The sequence below is a fragment of the Scyliorhinus torazame genome, chromosome 15, assembly GCF_047496885.1.
Source record: "Scyliorhinus torazame isolate Kashiwa2021f chromosome 15, sScyTor2.1, whole genome shotgun sequence".
In the NCBI taxonomy this organism is placed as follows: domain Eukaryota; kingdom Metazoa; phylum Chordata; class Chondrichthyes; order Carcharhiniformes; family Scyliorhinidae; genus Scyliorhinus; species Scyliorhinus torazame.
In genome coordinates, this window is record NC_092721.1 from 147,368,953 (window position 1) to 147,389,663 (window position 20,711).

Genomic DNA, 20,711 nt, shown 5'->3' on the forward strand with positions numbered 1-20,711 from the left:
ACCTTTTCTGGTTATTAAAATAATGGCTGGTTTAGCCCACTGGGCTAAACAGCTGGCTTGTAATGCCGAACAAGGCCAGCAGCGTGGGTTCAATTCCTGTTCTGGCCTCCCCGAACAGGTGCCGGAATGTGGCGACTAGGGGCTTTTCACAGTAACTTCATTGAAGCCTCCTTGTGACAATAAGCGATTATTATTATTACTTTTCGGTTGTATGAATAGAGCTGGCCAGTTAGGTACCAGTTAGAGAGACCAACAGCGAAGTACTGGTGCTGTGTAAATATTAGTGTAAATAAAGTTAAGTTTCAATTTGACTCACAAACTTGTGATGGACTCTTCATGGCCTTCACAAAACAAATAATCTTGAGGCTATATTACTAGTCCGTGGGTTCCCATATTTTGTATTTCCTGATGTTTACACATGGATTTTCTCTCTCTTATGAAGTATACAAAATATTGGTTAAGAAAGGCCTGACTGGTAGTTGAGTGCATAGTTAAAAAAAAATCAGTGAAAACTAGTACAGCCTCCTGTTTACACTTTTTCTTTCCGTGTAAATGTAATTGAAGTAGCACAAGGTAGTGGGATACTTACGTGACTGACCATGAACAGAATGAGTCCGGACAAGGCTTGAGGGGGTTTTCTTAAACACTCTCTTTAGCAGATAAGCACGTTCATTCAGACTATAGAGCAAAACAAAGCACATGTAAGTCCCACATACTAGGAAGTGGAAAGCCAGGTTTTTGACATGTTTTGATACCAGCATACAGGTCTGTATGAGTAAACATCTGAGCATATAAATTCAAATAGCAGAAAACCAAGGGAAATGTTCACACTTAGATGCAAGGTCCAGGTGACTCATTGGGTTTGCAATTAAAAAGAGACAATCTCCTTAGTCAGCAATTAACATACCAGGTGCTAATTAGCAACTGTTAACAATGAGCATGATTTATGTTAATTAGCTGACCACAAATAAAACAAATCTTCAGTTTAACAGCTCCTGAATACCAGTTTTATAAATCTCTTGGTGCCTACACTAATTTGGTTCATGAAGTCAATTAAATAAGTTGCTGTTAAATACTTTATGAAATGGACAAAGGCTGCAGCTGAGAATAAGTAATCTATCATAGATTTCAAGCATTTTCTGCATCATTCTGTCAAAATCAAAAGTATATTTTTGGTGTCCTATCAGTGTCTTGCTCGTTTTTTATGGATCCTTCTCTCAAAAAATATTGAATAGGAAGCCACTCACACCAAATATAAAATCAGTGATGTTGCTACAGGGCAGCCTTAAATGCAAGAACTGTAACCACACTACATTATTTTAAACAGAAAAGTTTAAAATAATCTTAGTTAATTATTTCTCTGTGGGACCACAGGTAGCACTCTCCAAAGCAATGTCACCAGTGAGATATCTATTTAAGGAGTTATGATCCATTATTTATGTTCAGGAAATGGAAAAAACAAGTAAAAAACAGAGTGCAACAGTTTTCAAATACAGCAATCTGGATTTGTGGCATGATTTGGAGCACTTGTCACTCCTGAGAGATCACATAACAATCTTGAAGATATCACACAGGCTCCTCACAAACTGTCCTCCTTAAGATACCATGTGTGTGGCTGTGCAAGAGAATTTATGAAGCTACTGTGTATTGAAAATAAACAGGCAATGCACAACAAAGAAAATTTAGAGATCATTGCCCAGCATTCAACTTAATTGGATGAATACAGCATCGGTATTCGAAGTCAGTCACAAGGATGATTTGAAGAGATTTAACGTAAAGCAAATTAACAATTATTTGGCTATATACTCCATCTCAACATTTCAAATTCTCTTTGAACCAAGTTCACACTATTCATTCGGAGTCAGTTGTGCATGAGAAATGTCCTCAGAAGCTTGCATCAGCTGTATTATAAAAATTCCTACTGTTAGTCATTACTTGTGATAAATTAACTTTCAATCTTCTATTTAGTTGCTTTGAATATTGTTTTAATCTATATTACTCCTATTATTTAACCTTGTTAAAATTCCTGTTGATCTGCATTTATTTTACATGCATTTTATTCAATCATCGTGCTGACATTCAGTTTCATCGACAAAACAAAACCAGAGATTATCTGGTTCTCTTCTCCTTGACAATGATTAAGTAATTTTTGAATGCTCTGCTTTGGAGTATTAATAGAAAATTGGAACATTTAAAAAATGCTATTCCATCGCACTTTGCCAAACAGGTTTATCCTTCTCTCCGCAGATACTTCTGTTGACAGAATGAGATGGGGGCCAGTTGTAGGCTTTTACTAGTGTTTTTCTCTAATCAGGCAACAGAAAGCACACAGACTGATTTTAACAAGGAACAGTAATTATGATCCTACAACCAACTACAGTGACCATTAGTTTGTGACGTACGGGAAGAATTAGTGACAGGGTTGGCCACCATTCTGCCTCCCTTAATCAAATTGTCCACCAAAATTTACAGTTAAGGCTCAAACCATGTCTAGATAAGAGTTAGAAGGATGTCTCTGGAATCATATCTCAATGTAAATCAAGACTTTCAGGTGTGGGCGACGAGGGCAGCATGGTGGCACAGTGGGTTAGCCCTGCTGCCTCACGGCGGCAAGGTCCCAGGTTCGATTCCGGCTCTGGGTCACTGTCCGGTGGAGTTTGCACATTCTCCCCGTGTCTGCCTGGGTTTCTCTCCCACAACCCAAAAGATGTGCAGGTTAAGTGGATTGGCCATGCTAAATTGCCCCTTAATTGGAAAAAATTAATTAGGTACTCTAAATTTATTTTTTAAAAAGTTCTGGGCAACAGAAAATTAAAAGGGAAAAAATGAGAAAATACAGAGCCTGCTGCTGAGAAAATTCCACACCATAACTGTTCCAGAATCACAGATGCAAACCTGCATCACACCAATCCACAGACTATTCTACCATAATTCCAAGGACTTTCAGCATCATCTTCTATTTGTAGTTGACATTTATTTGAGTTCGTGAAGGGGGGGTGGGGGGGGGGGGGGGGGGGGGGGAGACAAAGCTGGTACAACAGCATTTTCAAAACTTGCAATTCAACCGTCAGAATTATTACCAATTTCTTAGTGCTGAACTTTGTCAACATTATCAAATTACAGAGACAATAGGAAAAAATTAATTGGATTTTGAACAACCTAAAAATACTTCAAAGGCAACTATCCACTTTAATCAAAGACAAGTATTACAATTAATCACATTAAAGTGCAGAAACGTTAAAGAAAATCTAGTGCACAGCATTTAAAAAAAGCTTGTGTAGGGCTGGTGGCTTTTGAATACAGCCTGCAAAGGCCAAATAAAGGGAATAAATAATTCCTTCATTTCAATTTGGTATCAAGGGCTCAACTGTAATTATTTGTCTACAACATTTAAAAGGGAATTACCTCCCCCACCCTCTCCATCAAGAAAGCTGCAGCTCTGAAACCTTGAATGAACAAAGATTTTAAAAATAGCTTTAATACCACTGTTTTGTATTGGCCTCGAGAAAAATGCTTGTGTAGTCAACCCCCTATACACACACAATAAGGGCTTTCAGAAAATAGCACTACAAGAGCACCCAGAGTAGTGGGTAGGTCATTCTTGGGGGTCAGAGCCACTGAAAAAATGAGATACCCCTTAGGTATTCATGAGCTGACCGACCAAGACTTATATACAGATCAGCAGGACTGGCATTTTTATATTGGCCTGGTTTGACAAAGTGCCAAACATGTATAAATTACATTAGCCAGAACAACTGAAAAAGTGTCAGAAAGACAGTGGTGTTTTGTTTACATCCAAAGTAAGCATTTTTTAATTAAACATGGGGAATATGATGCTTTGATTTATCACCATCTTTTAAAGTTACAGAAACCTGTGAAGTCCAACCAATATAAACAGTGTGACCCTAACCAATTAGAAACAAGCAGACTACAGTTACATATCTTCAGAGTGCAGGGTTACACACAAAATGTCACAGAAACCAGCAGGAATACCCTGCAAGACCACTGAAGGAAAGGATGGCTGCATGTGGGACACGCACACACACAAAAACCACAGACAATGCAGCCCATGTCTTTCCCTGACCGCTGTGTCACTTAGAATTCAGAGAATCTTCTAAATGAGGGCAGGAGAAAACCAACAGAAGCTTGTCTGAATTCTTCCACAGCAGAGTATAAGCAGGTGTGAAGGAATTGTGAAAGAACAAAGGAAAGGAACATCACAGTGATTAGACCCAGTTGGAAACCACAGCACAGTTAAAGAGACATGAAAACCTTTGACAGATTTAGCCACACCATTATCTAGTTCACAGATGGACCACCCAGAGAATCTGTAAGCAATTAGTGAAATAAAAACAATACAGAGCAAGGCTGGGTGGTAGGGATGCAATCTTACATGATCTCCATGAAAGCATTTTGATAACGAAGCGAGTCCGTATGGAAGCATATAGATGAAAAAGGTTCTTCAGTGAACATGCAAACTTGGCAACTAAAACATGTACCTAGCTGGAATAAGCAGCAGATATGTACACAAAGGACCAAATTTTGCTTCTGTGCAATGCATACCCATTAAAAAAAGTGTTTTCAAGTATTTGGTACTTCTTGCTTCCCCACCCCCACCATCATAGCAAAGCAAATGTCAGTATAAGGAAGATTGTATAGAGGCAGGCAGGGGGTGTTGTTTCTGGAACTCCACACCTGTTGCTTGTTTTGGACATGAACCAGCTTCTCTTGAAGCGCATAAAAGAAGTTCTGGTTCTGTGTACAGATAATAGATGTTGCAGGTTGCAGTCAGATTTTAAAAAAATTGTTCTGCTCAGACATCTTTAAAAAAATTTTTTTTTAGAGTACCCAATTCATTTTTCCAATTAAGGAGCAATTTAGCGTGTTCAATCCACCTACCCTGCACATCTTTAGGTTGTGGGGGCGAAACCCACGCAAACACGGGACGAATGTGCAAACTCCACACGGACAGTGACCCAGAGCCGGGATCGAACCTGGGACCTCGGTGCCGTGAGGCTGCAGGGCTAACCCACTGCGCCACTGCTCAGACATCTTCAATGTTTCCTGTCCGACCCAAAAGTTGTCCAGTTTGTTTAATTCTTTAATTTGTTGTATGAGAGAGCAACAATATAGTATTGCGGGTTAAATATATCTATTTCCCTCATATGTGATTACCAAATGGGTTAAGTGTGGGCTAATGTGCACTCTACATGTTTACAAAACAAAGTTGTTCTGCACCTTGGGCATTGGCAGATTATTGTGTATGTGATATTATCCATGCGTTGACGAACAGAGGAAAATCAGAACCATGTAGAACCCTTTGCTTTGCAACAATAAACAATGTGCTGAAAACACCATGGCAGCTCAATGACAGGAGCAGAGATCTATCACAAATTCCCACACTGGCATACTGACACTAGACAGTGGCATTAGCATTTCAAAATATATAAAACAGTGGTAATAACAGAAACAAAGACTAAGTTATGCTACGGTAGTTTGCTGTGCAAATGGCTACTTTGAAGTTCTATACAAATCTGTTCATATCTTTGCAAACATTTTCTGCAGGGCAGTAAATAGAATTTAAAGCAAACACCAGGTTCCAAAGAACATACAATTAACATAAAATAGTTTCTCAATAACTAGTTGCACAGGCACATTTGATTTCTCATTTCATCTGCAGAGTTTTAAAAACTTCAAAGCGGAGTTTTTCCACTTAACAGACAGGATCCATTAATTGCTTTACAGCCTCAGATGATGATGTCAGGAGGCAATACTCCACCAGTTACAATTTAGGAGATTGCAAGTTCTTGGACTTATTTCCCTCTTGTCGCTCCATAAAATGCATCAAGAACAGAAAACTGCTTAATAACTGGCAAAAAAATAATTCCATAACAGATCAGCCTCATAAAATTGTCCTGCGCTAGTTTAAATTTTTGAACACAAAAGAGATTCTTAAAAACATAAAGTACAAACTTTAACTTGAATAAAATACAATTCCATAACCTTTCTTCAGGCTTCTTTCACTGTTTCTCTGAAGGCATCTCTTTTAAAGTTGCTCAGAAAGGGTCTGACTAAAGTAGCTAATAAGATATTTATGGCATGTTTGGTTTCAAAGAATACATACATTCTGTTTGATTGAAAATACTGGGCGAGATTCTCAGGCCACGTTACGCTCTCGCTCAAGCGAAACAAGGCCGGTGAATAGCAGGAGAGGCTAAAACGAAAACCGCGCCAGGCGCCAAACAGTTTGCGATGCAACCGGCCCGCTCCCGTAGGCAAAGTCGGGACCTCGCCATAGCGTGGTGAGAAACCAATTATCACCACTTAAGCCCTGTTTCCATCCAATTCATGGGAGCCACTTCATATCCAATGGCCTCCTGTCATTCAGTGGCCTGCCCAGAAAGTGGGGGGGGGGGGGCGGCAATGAAAGCGGGGGGGGGGGGGGGGGGAGAGAAGCAGGGGAGGAGAAATGGGGGAGGAGAAGCGGGGGGGAGGAGAAGCCGGGGGAGAGGAGAAGCGGGGGGGGGGAGGAGAAGCGGGGGAGAGGAGAAGCGGGGGAGGAGAAGCGGGGGGGGAGAAGTGGGGGGCGGAGAAGCGGGGGGAGGAGAAGCGGGGGGGAGAGAAGCGGAGGGGGAGGAGAAGCGGGGGGGAGGAGAAGCCGGGGGGAGGAGAAGCGGGGGGGGGGAGGAGAAGCGGGGGGGAGGAGAAGCGGGGGGAGGAGAAGCGGGGGGGGAGAAGCGGGGGGCGGAGAAGCGGGGGGCGGAGAAGCGGGGGGGGAGAAGCGGGGGGGGGAGAAGCGGGGGGGAGAAGGGGGGGGACAAGCGGGGGGGGAGAAGCGGGGAGGGGAGAAGCGGGGGGGAGAGGCGGGGGGGAGAAGCGGGGGGCAGAGAAGCAGGGCGGGGAGAAGCGGAGGGGGGGGGAGAAGCGGAGGGGGGAGAAGCGGAGGGGGGAGAAGCGAGGGGGGGAGAAGCGAGGGGGAGAGAAGCGGGGGGGGAGCGAAGCGGGGGAGAGCGAAGCGGGGGGGAGAGAGAAGCGGGGGCGGGAGAGAAGCGGGGGCGGGAGAGAAGCGGGGTGGGGAGAGAAGCAGGGTGGGGGGAGAAGCGGGGGAGAGAAGTGGGGGGAGAAGTGTGGGGGGGAGAAGCGGGGGGGGAGAAGCGGGGGGGAGAAGCGTGGGGGGGAGAAGTGGGGGAGAAGCGGGGGGGAGGGGGAAGCGGGGGGAGGGGGGAAGCGGGAGGGGAGGGGGAAGCGGGAGGGGAGGGGGAAGCGGGTGGGGAGGGGGGAAGTGGAGGGGAGGGGGGAAGTGGGAGGGGAGGGGGGAAGTGGGAGGGGAGGGGGGAAGTGGGGGGGAGGGGGGAAGGGGGGAGTGGGGGGGAGGGGGGGAAGTGGAGGGTGAGAAGGGGGAGGGAGAGGAGGGGGAAGGGGGGAGGGGGAAGGGAGGGAAGGAAGGGGGAGGGGGGAAAGGGGGGGAAGAAGGGGGAGGGGAGAAGGGGGGAAATGGTGGGAAGGGGGAAGGGGGAGGGGGAAAGGAGGGGAAAGGGGAAAAGGGGGGGAGGGGGGTAAGGGGGAAAGGTGAGATGGGGGAGTGAGGGAGGGGGGAACACTGCGGGAGGGGGAACACTGCGGGACGGGGATCACGGCGGGAGGGGAGGGGGAGAGGGGAGTGGGGGAGGGAGGAGGAGGGGGAAAAGAGGGGAGGAGGGGAAAAGGGGGAGGAGGGGAAGGGGGAGGGGGAGGAGGGGGAAGGGGAGGGGAAGAGAGTGGGAGGGGGAGAGGGAGGGGGAGGGGGAGAGGGAGGGGAGGGGGAGAGGGAGGGGGAGGGGGAGAGGGAGAGGGAGGGGGAGAGGGAGGGGGAGGGGGAGAGGGAGAGGGGGAAGGGGAGGGAGGGGGAACACTGCGGGAGGACACCACACACGCAGCAACCAACATCCGAACACCCAGGAAATGGGACACCGCACCCGGGGCATGTCCACAGCTGGAGGGAGGGTGGGTGGGTGGGTGCCACGGGGAGGGGGAGATGCCTGGACAGATGGGCCAAGGGTTCAGTGATCAGCCCGCATTGTGGAAGAATGTGGCAGAGGCATCATAATGGTTGTGCATTATGCGGGGGGGAGGAGAAGCGGGGGGAGGAGAAGCGGGGGGAGGAGAAGCAGGGGGGAGGAGAAGCGGGGGGGGAGAAGCGGGGGGGAGAAGCGGGGGAGGAGAAGCGGGGGACGGAGAAGCGGGGGGCGGAGAAGCGGGGGCGGAGAAGCGGGGGGAGAAGCGGGGGGGAGAAGCGGGGGGAGAAGCGGGGGGGGGAGAAGCAGGGCGGGGAGAAGCGGAGGGGGGGAGAAGCGGAGGGGGGGAGAAGCGAGGGGGGGAGAAGCGGGGGGGAGAAGCGGGGGGGAGCGAAGCGGGGGAGAGAAGCGGGGGGAGAGAAGCGGGGGGAGAGAAGCGGGGGCGGGAGAGAAGCGGGGGCGGGAGAGAAGCGGGGTGGGGAGAGAAGCAGGGTGGGGGGGGAAGCGGGGGGGAGAGAAGTGGGGGGAGAAGCGTGGGGGGAGAAGCGTGGGGGGGAGAATCGGGGGGGGAGAAGCGCGGGGGAGAGAAGCGGGGGGAGAGAAGCGGGGGGAGAGAAGCGGGAGGGAGAAGCGTGGGGGGGAGAAGCGGGGGGGAGAAGTGAGGGGAGAAGCGGGGGGGGAGGGAGGAAGCGGGGGAGGGCGGAAGCGGGAGGGGAGGGGGGAAGCGGGAGGAGAGGGGGGAAGCGGGAGGTGAGGGGGGAAGCGGGAGGGGAGGGGGGAAGCGGGAGGGGAGTGGGGAAGTGGAGGGGAGGGGGGAAGTGGAGGGGAGGGGGGAAGTGGGGGGGAGGGGGGAAGTGGGGGGAGGGGGGAAGTGGGGGGAGGGGGGAAGTGGGGGGGAGGGGGAAGTGGGGGAGGGGGGGGAAGTGGAGGGTGGGAAGGGGGAGGGAGAGGGAGGGGTAGGGCGGAGGGGGGAAGGGGAGGGAAGGAAGGGGGAGGGGGAAAGGGGGAAAGGGGGGGAAAGGGGGAGGGGAGAAGGGGGGAAATGGTGGGAAGGGGGAAGGGGGAGGGGGAAAGGAGGGGAAAGGGGAAAAGGGGGGGAGTGGGGTAAGGGGGAAAGGGGAGATGGGGGAGTGAGGGAGGGGGGAACACTGCGGGGGGGGGGACACTGCGGGAGGGGGAACACTGCGGGAGGGGGAACACTGCGGGAGGGGGATCACGGCGGGAGGGGGAGGGGGAGAGGGGAGTGGGGGAGAGAGGGGAGGGAGGAGGAGGGGGAAAAGGGGGGAGGAGGGGGAAAAGGGGGAGGAGGGGGAAAAGGGGGGAGGAGGGGGAAGGGGGAGGGGGAGAGAGTGGGAGGGGGAGAGGGAGGGGGAGAGGGAGGGGGAGGGGGGGGGAGGGGGAGGGAGGGGGAACACTGCGGGAGGACACACACACGCAGCAACCAACATCCGAACACCCAGGAAATGGGACACCGCACCCGGGGCATGTCCACAGCTGGAGGGAGGGTGGGTGGGTGCCACGGGGAGGGGGAGATGCCTGGACAGATGGGCCAAGGGTTCAGTGATCAGCCCGCATTGTGGAAGAATGTGGCAGAGGCATCATAATGGTTGTGCATTATGCGGGGGGGGAGGAGAAGCGGGGGGAGGAGAAGCAGGGGGGAGGAGAAGCGGGGGGGAGGAGAAGCGGGGGGAGGAGAAGCAGGGGGGAGGAGAAGCGGGGGGGGGGAGAAGCGGGGGGGGGGAGAAGCGGGTGGCGGAGAAGCGGGGGGCGGAGAAGCGGGGGGAGAAGCGGGGGGGAGAAGCGGGGGGGGAGAAGCGGGATGGAGAAGCGGGAGGGGGAGAAGCGGGAGGGGGAGAAGCGGGGGGGGGAGAAGCGGGGGGGAGAAGCGGGGGGGAGAAGCGGGGGGGGCAGAGAAGCAGGGTGGGGAGAAGCGGGGGGGCAGAGAAGCAGGGTGGGGAGAAGCGGAGGGGGGGGAGAAGCGGAGGGGGGAGAAGCGAGGGGGGAGAAGCGGGGGGAGAAGCGGGGGGGAGCGAAGCGGGGGGAGAGAAGCGGGGGCAGGAGAGAAGCGGGGGCGGGAGAGAAGCGGGGGCGGGAGAGAAGCGGGGTGGGGAGAGAAGCAGGGTGGGGGGGGAAGCGGGGGGGAGAGAAGTGGGGGGAGAAGCGTGGGGGGGAGAAGCGGGGGGGGGAGAAGCGCGGGGGAGAAAAGCGGGGGGGAGAGAAGCGGGAGGGAGAAGCGTGGGGGGGAGAAGCGGGGGGGGGAGAAGTGGGGGGAGAAGCGGGGGGGGAGGGGGGAAGCGGGGGGAGGGCGGAAGCGGGAGGGGGGAAGCGGGAGGGGAGGGGGGAAGTGGGGGGGGAGGGGGGAAGTGGGGGGGAGGGGGGAAGTGGGGGGGAGGGGGGGAAGTCGAGGGTGGGAAGGGGAAGGGGGAGGGAGAGGGAGGGGGAAGGGGGAGGGGGAAGGGGAGGGAAGGAAGGGGGAGGGGGGAAAGGGGGGAAGAAGGGGGAGGGGAGAAGGGGGGAAATGGTGGGAAGGGGGAAGAGGGGGAGGGGGAAAGGAGGGGAAAGGGGAAAAGGGGGGGAGGGGGGTAAGGGGGAAAGGGGAGATGGGGGAGTGAGGGAGGGGGGAACACTGCGGGAGGGGGAACACTGCGGGACGGGGATCACGGCGGGAGGGGGAGGGGAGAGGGAGTGGGGGAGAGAGGGGAGGGAGGAGGAGGGGGGAAAGGGGGGAGGAGGGTGAAGGGGAAGGGGGAGGGGGAGGGAGGGGGAGGGGGAGAGAGTGGGAGTGGGAGAGGGAGGGGGAGGGGGAGGGAGGGGGAACACTGCGGGAGGACACCACACACGCAGCAACCAACATCCGAACACCCAGGAAATGGGACACCGCACCCGGGGCATGTCCACAGCTGGAGGGAGGGTGGGTGGGTGCCACGGGGAGGGGGAGATGCCTGGACAGATGGGCCAAGGGTTCAGTGATCAGCCCGCATTGTGGAAGAATGTGGCAGAGGCATCATAATGGTTGTGCACAAAGGTGTTTAATGTGTAAAAGATTCCCCACTTCCCTATGGTGCCACCCCTCCACTCTCCCAACTTCCACAACCCCCCACATCACCCTCCCCCCCACCCCAACCCCCCTCCCCCGGTGCCCTCAGTGATCCTCAATGTGCTTGGCCTTCCTAGCTCTACCTCTACATTTAGGTGTAAATCCAGGATGCACATCAGAGATGGGGGCAGACAGCTGCTTATCTCGTCCCCTGGAGGACATCCTCGGGGGCTCTGACGCCGGAGGGCCCCGGCACACTTGTCGGCGGCATATGCACAGCTGTGCCAACCTGTGTGTGTGCTGTCTGTGAGACATAGCTGCATCAAAGAGGTGGAACGCGTGGCAGCTGGTTGCCACCATCCCCAGTCCACGGGAGGGGGAGCACTCAGCTCCCCCTCCTCCCGGTTGGTGCCCATCAGGCCCTGGGTTCACCATGGGATGGAGGGGCAACTGGAGAGCCCCGGGTGCCCTTGCATCATCTGGCTCTGCCAGCCCTGGTGGTTGTTCATGGTCTGCACCATTGTGTCGACATACTCGGCGATGCTCCTCAGTGACTGGGGCCATGCTCTGCCTCGCCTCAGCAATGCCCAACTGCGACTGGGACAAGCTTTGCAGCGCCTCAGCCATTCTCATCTGAGAGCGGGACATATCCCACAGAACCTCATTTAGGTCAGCCTGGTACTGGGTGACAACTCCCAGTGAGGCAGCCATTCTGTTGAGACCCTCATCCATCGCCGTCACAGACTGCGCGACGCCTTGGGCTCATGGCCTCTGGGACTCCTCCAAGCGACTATGAATCTGGAGTGATGCTGAAATCTCCCGGCTGCTTCCTGTTTCGCCATCAGTTCCCAGTAACTCTGTATCACAGGCTCAGCATCAGGCTGGGACCCAGCTGGGTCCTGGGATCCGACAGCTCTCCAACTGCTGTCTCGCCTGGAGGTTCCCACCTCCACCTGATGTACATCAGCAGCAGTATTGTGCTCACCAGATTGTGCCCTCGAAGCCTGACCAATAATATTTCCTACCGAGGAATTTGTAACTGCACTGGTGGAGGGATGGGATGACAGCTGTGCCGGGACTATTAGAGTGGCATCCTCGGAGCTCTCCTTTGAGGTGGTGTCCTGGGAAGCTGGACAGGGTGCTGCCTGGGATGGGCCGGTGCTGAAGGCTGGAGGACCTCCAGGAGAATGGACATTTGATCAGTGGAGGGATGGGTCAGTCAGTAAGGCAATAACAAGTCAAGTTTGACAGGTCCCCCAGGTGGACCCTGCTGCTTCCTCAGCTCTGCAGTGTCCACCAGCCTCCACGTTGGTGACCGCTCTGTCCTCGGCCACACCGGTCAGCTCCATGGCATGCTTCAAGACGGTGGTGAGGACACTTAGATCTGGCACACCACAGCCAGTCTGGGCCCTCTCCGGTGATTATGGGAGAGCTTTTCCTGAGGAGACACAGAGAGCATCGTTAGCCATATGCGTGGTTCACAGTGGTAGGGGGCGGTGTGAAGGGAGGGCTGGGAGGGGGGGATTTAAGGGGGAAGGGGTGGAGGGAGGTTGGGGGTCGGAAGGAGGGTTGGGGGTCGCATGGAGAGTTGGGGGTGGATGCTCCCATGGTGGCGGACAGGTCTCGGGGGGATGGGGTGGGCGTTGGTGTCGACTCACTCGTGCTGTCCGGTGTAGGTCACTGACCCTTTTCTCGGCACTAGAAGCCAGTCCTTCTGGTCACACTCCCGGCGCTCAAAGCTGCTGCCACCTCATCGCAGGCAGCACTGGCCGCCCTATGGCTAACGCTCCAGGACCCTCGGGGAACGACATCCCCCTGACCTCCACCGCATCTAGAAGCCTTCCTAAGTCAGCGTCCCAGAATCTTGGGGCTGGTCGCCTTGGCGCCATTGTTGCGAGCTGGCTGGGATTGGCTGAGCAACTGCAGCTTAAGTGCTGCTCGACCTTGTTAGCGGGGTGCTGACGAGCGCGGTGCCAATGAATCGGCTGGTGAGCCTTCTTGTGCGGCGAGAAGCCAGTGGGGCTTGGTTAACTTCACTGCAGTGTTAATGTGAGCCAACTTGTGACAGTAAAGATTGTTATTATCATTAAGTGGACCAATTAACGTTGAATAGCATTGCCGGCCTCACTGGGCCGAGCACCGGGAGGCTCACAGCAATTCCCGCTTGCTATACCACTTAGAAATCTTTCCAGAGAATCGTGTCCACTGTGTGCCTGACTGTTATGTATCATGCTTCCTCTGGGTTAGGACACAAGTCCCGCTTCAGTCAATGAGGGTAGTATTGCGTACTTTTTAATGTTTGAGGATGCTATGGAGACATGGAAAAAATCCAATGGAAGATCAAGCTGATAGTTTCAAGGCATCCAAGTGACTATTTTGCCCCTCACTTGTGTATATAGTCCTATGCTAGGGAAGGAGTTACCAGAAATTCCTCAACATTCTTGATGCTGGTTGGAAACTCAGCACATGAAGGATGAAATGTTGTCATTAAAGTTGTTGGGTGAGTGGTTTGGATGGCAACTTCCAGGTGGTGGTGTTGCCCTTGTCCTTCGAGATGGTTATGGGGTTGTGATGTACTGCCTCAGGAGCTTTGCTGAGTTCCTGTAGTGCATCTTGAGGTGGTACACACTGCTGCTACAGTGTGTCGGTGGTAGAGAGAGGGAATGTTTGTGGTTAGGGTGCCAATCAAGCAGGTTGTTTTCTCCTGGATGCCATTGAGCTTCTTGCTTGTTGTTGGAGCTGCACTCATCCAGGCATGGGGAGAGTATTCCATCATACTCCTGACTTGTGCCTTGAAGATGATGGACAGGCTTTGGGCAGTCAGATGGTGAGTATTTAGCGGCTCATCCACTTCAGTTGCTGGTCAACACTCCCTGGATGTTGATAATAGGAGATTCAGGGGATGGGCTTTGGGTTTGGTGGGGATGGGCTTTGAGTTTGGTGGGGATGGGCTTTGGGTTTGGTGGGGATGGGCTTTGGGTTTGGTGGGGATGGGCTTTGAGTTTGGTGGGGATGGGCTTTGGGTTTGGTGGGGATGGGCTTTGGGTTTGGTGGGGATGGGCTTTGGGTTTGGTGGGGATGGGCTTTGGGTTTGGTGGGGATGGGCTTTGGGTTTGGTGCGGATGGGCTTTGGGTTTGGTGCGGATGGGCTTTGGGTTTGGTGGGGATGGGCTTTGGGTTTGGTGGGGATGGGCTTTGGGTTTGGTGGGGATGGGCTTTGGGTTTGGTGCGGATGGGCTTTGGGTTTGGTGGGGATGGGCTTTGGGTTTGGTGGGGATGGGCTTTGGGTTTGGTGGGGATGGGCTTTGGGTTTGGTGCGGATGGGCTTTGGGTTTGGTGGGGATGGGCTTTGGGTTTGGTGGGGATGGGCTTTGGGTTTGGTGCGGATGGGCTTTGGGTTTGGTGGGGATGGGCTTTGGGTTTGGTGCGGATGGGCTTTGGGTTTGGTGGCGATGGGCTTTGGGTTTGGTTCTGCTTTTTAAAAAAAAAAAAAAAATTTTTTTATTCTCCTTTTTCACATTTTCTCCCGCATTTACACCCATCAACAATAAACAATAATCAGCAAGATATGTCAATCCCCATAATAACAACAATCCCATCCGCCCACCAACCCCCAAACATCAGCCTGCATGTTTACATAAACAAATGACAAAAAGGAATCAGGGATTACCCGTAGTCACCCTTAATCTACACAGCCCCCCTCCCCCAACTAATGTTCGATGTTATCCAGTTCTTGAAAGTGCATAATAAATAGTGCCCATGACTTGTAGAACCCCTCAGAGCTTCCCCTCAGTTCGAACCTAACCTTCTCAAGGGTCAAGTATTCCAACAGGTCCCCCCGCCACGCCAGGGCACTGGGTGGAGAGGCTGCTCTCCATCCCAGCAGGATCCGCCTTCGGGCGATCAACGAGGTGAAGGCTATGATATCTGCCTCCGCTCCCGTTTCCAACCCTGGTTGGTCCGACACCCCGAATATGGCCTCCTGGGGACCCGGGTCCAGTTTCACACGCACCACCTTGGAAATTACCCTAAACACCTCCTTCCAGTACTCCCCGAGCTTTGGACAGGACCAAAACATATGAACGTGATTCGCGGCCCCCCCCCCCCCCCACAACGCTCACACACATCTTCTACTCCTTCAAAAAGTCGGCTCAACCTTGCCCTCGTGAGGTGCGCTCTATATACCACCTTCAGCTGTATCAGCCCCACCTCGCACATGAGGTGGAGGCATTCACTCTCCGGAGCACCTCACACCAGACCCCCTCCTCTATAACCGCTCCCAGCTCTTCCTCCCACTTTGCTTTGATCCCTTCCAGTGGTGCCTTATCCTCTTCCAAAATAGCTCCGAACACCACTGACACTGCCCCCTTCTCCAGTCCCCTTGTCGTCAACACCTCCTCCAGCAATGTGGAGGCCGGTTCCTCTGGGAAGCTCTGTATCTCCTTCCTGGCAAAATCCCGAACTTGCATGTACCTAAACACTTCTCCTGCTCTAGCCCATACTTTGGTTCTGCTTTTACAGTTATTATTTTTCTAAAGTGACTGTTCCTCCACTGTTTTTTATGATGTTTGTATACTGGGGAATGTGATGCTTTAAAAATGTTTATCTACGTGGGGGGAGAGAACAATAGGGAGATAGATGCTTGGTGCCAGGTGCGGGCGCTATCAAGTCAGCATGGGTCAGCGGACTCTCGGAAGCGCAGTGGGGGGTGAGCAGGTGTTAAACTGGACCTTGACTTGGGGGGTTTGGTTTCTAGTGTTGTTGCTAGGGGGGAGCTGCTTTGCTGACAGGGGAGGAACTGTTATTAGGCGAGGAACTGTTACTAGGGAACAAATGGGAGGTCGGGAACGGCGACAGCCCAAGTGGGGACACGAGGAGGCGGAGGGCGCGAGCTCGAGGCTGGCCTAAAAAAGGCGATGGCTAGTCGGCTGGGGGGGGCTGGTAGCCCCCCGACCAGGCTGATCACATGGAACGTCAGAGGGCTGAATGGGCCCGTCAAGAGGGCTCGCGTGTTTGCGCATTTGAGGGGGCTGAAGGCGGACGTGGCATTGCTACAAGAGACACACCTAAAGATTACAGACCAGGTGAGATTGAGAAAGGGGTGGGTCAGCCAAATGTTCTACTCAGGATTGGACTCAAAGACCAGGGGGGTAGGGGTCGTGATCTTGATCAGCAAACCAGTGGCAATCGAGGCAGGGAGAATCGTGTCAGACAAGGGGGGTAGGTACATAATGGTGAGTGGGAAGCTGGAGGTGGTGCGGGTGATACTCGTGAACATATATCTCCGAATTGGGACGACGTGGAATTTATGAGGCGGGTTTTAGGTAAGATCCCAGACTTAGAGTCACATAACTTGATCATGGGAGGAGACTTTAACACAGTCATTGAGCCGGATTTGGAACGGTCAAAATCCAGGACAGGGAGGATGCCGGCTGCGGCAAAGGAATTGAAGGGATTTATGGAACAGATTGGGGGGGGGCGGAGTAGACCCAGAGAGGTTTGCACGGCCGAGGACGAAGGAGTTTTCCTTCTTCTCACATGTCCACAAGGTATACCCTCGCATCAACTTTTTTATTCTGAGAAGGGCGCTAATACCGGAGGTGGTGGATACTGAGTATTCGGCAATCGTAGTGTCGGATCATGCCCCGCACTGGGTGGATCTACGGGTTAGTGTGGAGAGAGGGTAACGATGTGGGGTTGTTAGCGGACGAAGCGATCAGTGGGTGGGTTAACAAGTCCATCCAGAACTACCTGGAAACAAATGATATGGGAAGGTCTCTGCAGCGACGGTTTGGGAAGCTCCGAAGGCAGTGGTCAGAGGGGAATTAATCTCGATACAGGCCCACAGAGAAAAGGCGGAACGGGCTGAGAGAGATAGATTAGTGGAGGAGATACTCCAGCTGGACAGGAGATACTCGGAGGCCCTGGACGCGGGGCTACTGAGGGAGCAGCGGAAGTTACAGGTGGAGTTTGGGCTGTTGACCACAGGGAATGCGGTGGAACAGTTGAGGAAGGCAAGGGGGGCGATTTATGAGTACGGGGAAAAGGCAAGCAGAATGTTGGCGCACCAGCTCAGAAAAAGAGGCGCGGCCAGGGAGATAGGCAAAGTAAAGAGTAGAGGCGGAAATACTGTCCTGGACCCAGTGGGGCTGAACGAGGTGTTTAAGGACTTCTATAGTAAATTATATGAGTCGGAACCCTTGGCTGGGGATGAGGCAGTTTTTGAATCAGTTGAGGTTTCCGAGGGTAAATGAGGATCTGGTGGAAGGACTGGGAGCCCCAATTGAAAATGAAATGAAATGAAAATCGCTTATTGTCACAAGTAGGCTTCAATGAAGTTACTGTGAAAAGCCCCTAGTCGCCACATTCCGGCCCCTGTTCGGAGAGGCTGGTACGGGAATTGAACCGTGCTGCTGGCCTGCCTTGGTCTGCTTTCAAAGCCATCGATTTAGCCTTGTGCTAATCCAGCCCATGATTGAGATTGAGGAAATAATCAAGGGGCTGGAAGGCATGCAGTCGGGCAAGGCCCGGGGCCTGACAGCTACCCGGTGGAATTCTATAAGAAGTTTTCAGAGATATTGAGCCCACTGCTGGTGAGGACATTTAATGAAGCAAGAGAGAAGGGAGTCCTCCCCCCAACAATGTCACAGGCCTCGATTTCATTGATCCTGAAATGGGAGAATGATCTGGAGCAATGCGGGTCATACAGGCCGATTTCTCTACTGAATGTGGACACTAAACTGCTGGCTAAGATACTGGCCACAAGGATAGAGAACTGTGTCCCGGGGTGTGATAGGGAAAGATCAGACGGGATTTGTAAAGGGCAGGTAACTCAAGGCCAATGTTCGAAGGCTTTTAAATGTTATTATTATGCCCTCAGAGGAAAGGAGGTGGAGGTGGTGGTAGCGATGGATGCGGAGAAGGCTTTTGATCGGGTGGAGTGGGATTACCTGTGGGAGGCGCTGTGAAGGTTTGGGTTTGGTGAGGGCTTTATTGACTGGGTGCGGTTGCTCTATCAGGCACCAGTAGCGAGTATCCGTACGAACCGGCTGAGGTCGGGGTATTTTAAACTACACCGAGAGACGAGGCAAGGGTGCCCCCTCTTCCCAGTTACTGTTTGCTCTGGCCATAGAGCCATTGGCCATGGTGTTAAGAGCCTCTAGGAACTGGAAAGGGCTGGTTCGGGGGGGGTCTTGCTCTACGCAGCTGACCTGCTCTAATACATTTCGGACCCATTGGAGGGGATTGGGGAAGTAATGCGAATCCTGGGGGAATTTGGCAATTTTTCGGGGTCTAAATTGAGCATGGGGAAAAGCGAGATGTTTGCGATCCAAGCAAGAGGATAGGAGAAGAGACTGGGAGAGCTGCCGCTTAGAATGGTAGGGAAGAGCTTTTGATATCTGGGAATCCAGGGGGCCTGGGAATGGGAGGCACTGCACAAGTTAAACCTATCCCGGTTGGTAGAACAAATGGAAGGGGACTTTAAGAAATGGGACATGCTCCCGCTATCACTGGCGGGGAGGGTACAGACCGTGAAATTGACGGTCCTCCCCAGATTTCTGTTTGTCTTTCAGTGCCTCCCCATCTTCATCCCCAAGGCCTTTTTCAAGCGGGTGAATAAGATTATTTCGGGTTTTGTGTGGGTGGATAAAACCCCGCGAGTGAAGAAAGTGTTGCTGGAGCACAGGCGGGGGGGAGGGTGGGTTTGCGCTGCCGAACTGCTGTAATTACTACTGGGCGGCTAATGTAGTGATGATTAGGAAGTGGCCAGTGGGGGAGGGGTCGGCATGGGTGCAGATAGAGGCGGCGTCATGTAAAGACACCAGTTTTGGAGCACTGATAATGGCACCTCTTCCATTCTCGCCGGCCCGATACTCCACAAGTCCGCTGGTGGTGGCGGCACTGAGAATCTGGGGGCAATGGAGGAGATATGAGAGTGGAGGGAGGATCGAGTTGGACCCCGATTTATAATAACCATAGGTTTGTACAGGGTAGGCTAGATGGCTGGTTCCGGAGTTGACAAAGGGCCGGAATTAGAAGGATGGGGGATCTATTTATAGACGGGAGCTTTCTCAGCTTGAAAGCCTTGGAGGATAAATTTGAATTGCCAGCAGGGAATGATTTTAGGTATTTGCAGGTGCGAGACTTCCTGAGAAAACAGGTGCTGGCCTTTCCGCTGCTGCCGCCACGGGGGATACAGGGCAGAGTAGTTTCCAGTACCTGGGCGGAAGAGGGGAAGGTATCGGATATTTACCAGGAGATTTCGGAGGCGGAGGAAACTCCGGTGGAGGAGCTTAAGGGCAAGTGGGAGGACGAGCTAGGAGGAGAGATCAAGGCGGGTCTATGGGCGGATGCCCTAAGCAGGGTAAATACCTCCTCATCATGTGCCAGACTTAGCCTGATGTAGTCCACCGGGCACACATGACAGCGGCTAGGATGAGTAAGTTCTTCGGGGTAGAGGACAGGTGTGCGAGGTATGCGGGAAGCACAGCAAATCATGTCCACATGTTTTGGACATGCCCGAAGCTTCAGAGAGTTTTGGCAGGGTTTTGCTAAGGCAAAGTCCACGGTTCTGAAAACACGGGTGGTGCCGTGTCTGGAGGAAGCGATCTTCGGAGTGTCGGAAGATCCGGGAGTTCAGGGGGCGAAAGAGGCCGACGTCTTGACCTTAACCTCCCTGGTAGCCTGGAGACGGATCTTATTAATGTGGAGGGACTCGAAGCCCCCGAGTGTAGAGACCTGGGTTAGTGACGTGGCTGGGTTTCTCAGTCTCGAGAAAATAAGAGGGTCAATGTTAGGGTTCACCCGGAGGTGGCAGCCGTTCGTCAACTTTCTCGGGGAAAATTAAAATGTCAGCAGATGCAGTACTCCAAGGGGGAGGGGGGGGCCGTATTGTTGTTGTATGGTTGAGGTGCGTGAAGATTGGGATTAGGGGGGGGAAATGTTTATTTTACCATGTTGATGTCATTGTTTATGTTAATGTTATAAACATTTTCAAATACCACAATAAAATATAAACAAAAAAGATAATAGGAGATTCAGTGATGGTAATGTCATTGAATGTCAATGGGCGATGGTTAGATTATCTCTTGTTGGAGATGGTGATTGCCTGGCACTTGTGTGGCACAAATATTACTTGCCACTTGCCAGACCAGATCTGGATAATGTCCAGGTCTTGCTGCATTTGGACATGGATTGCTTCAGTAGCTGAGGAGTCGCGAATGGTTCACATTGTGCAATCATCAGTGACCATCCCTACTTCGGACCTTAACATGGAGGAAAGGACATTGATGAAGCAGCTGAAGATGGTTTGGCCTAGGACATTCCCCTGAGGAACTCCTGCAGTGATGAACTGGAACTGAGATGATTGCCATCTCACAACCATCTTCCTTTGTGCTCGTATGACTCCAATCAGCGGAGAGTTTTTGGCCTGAATCCTATTCAGTCCAGTTTTGCTAGGGCCCCTCGATGTCACATTCAGTCAAATGCAGTCTTGATGCCAAGGGCAGCCACTCTCACCTCACCTTATGCGTTCAGCTCTTTTCTTCATGTTTGAACCGAGGCTTTAATGAGATCAGAAACTGTGGCCCCGACAGGACCCACACTGAGCAGATTATTGCTTATCTGCTGCTTGATAGCAATGTTGATAACCCCCTTCCATCACTTTCTTGATGATTGAG

General features: G+C 52.8%; 1 protein-coding gene across 4 annotated transcripts in view; it reads right to left on the reverse strand.

The window, feature by feature from the left end:
* Nucleotides 1–20,711, reverse strand: part of atp8a2 (ATPase phospholipid transporting 8A2) — an 890,601-nt gene that overhangs the window by 39,922 nt on the left and 829,968 nt on the right. For all 4 annotated transcript variants that reach the window (XM_072476889.1, XM_072476890.1, XM_072476891.1 and 1 more), the window contains one exon: nucleotides 590–678. In XM_072476889.1, coding sequence (XP_072332990.1) covers nucleotides 590–678 — 89 coding nt within the window. The remainder of the gene's footprint in view (nucleotides 1–589; nucleotides 679–20,711) is intronic.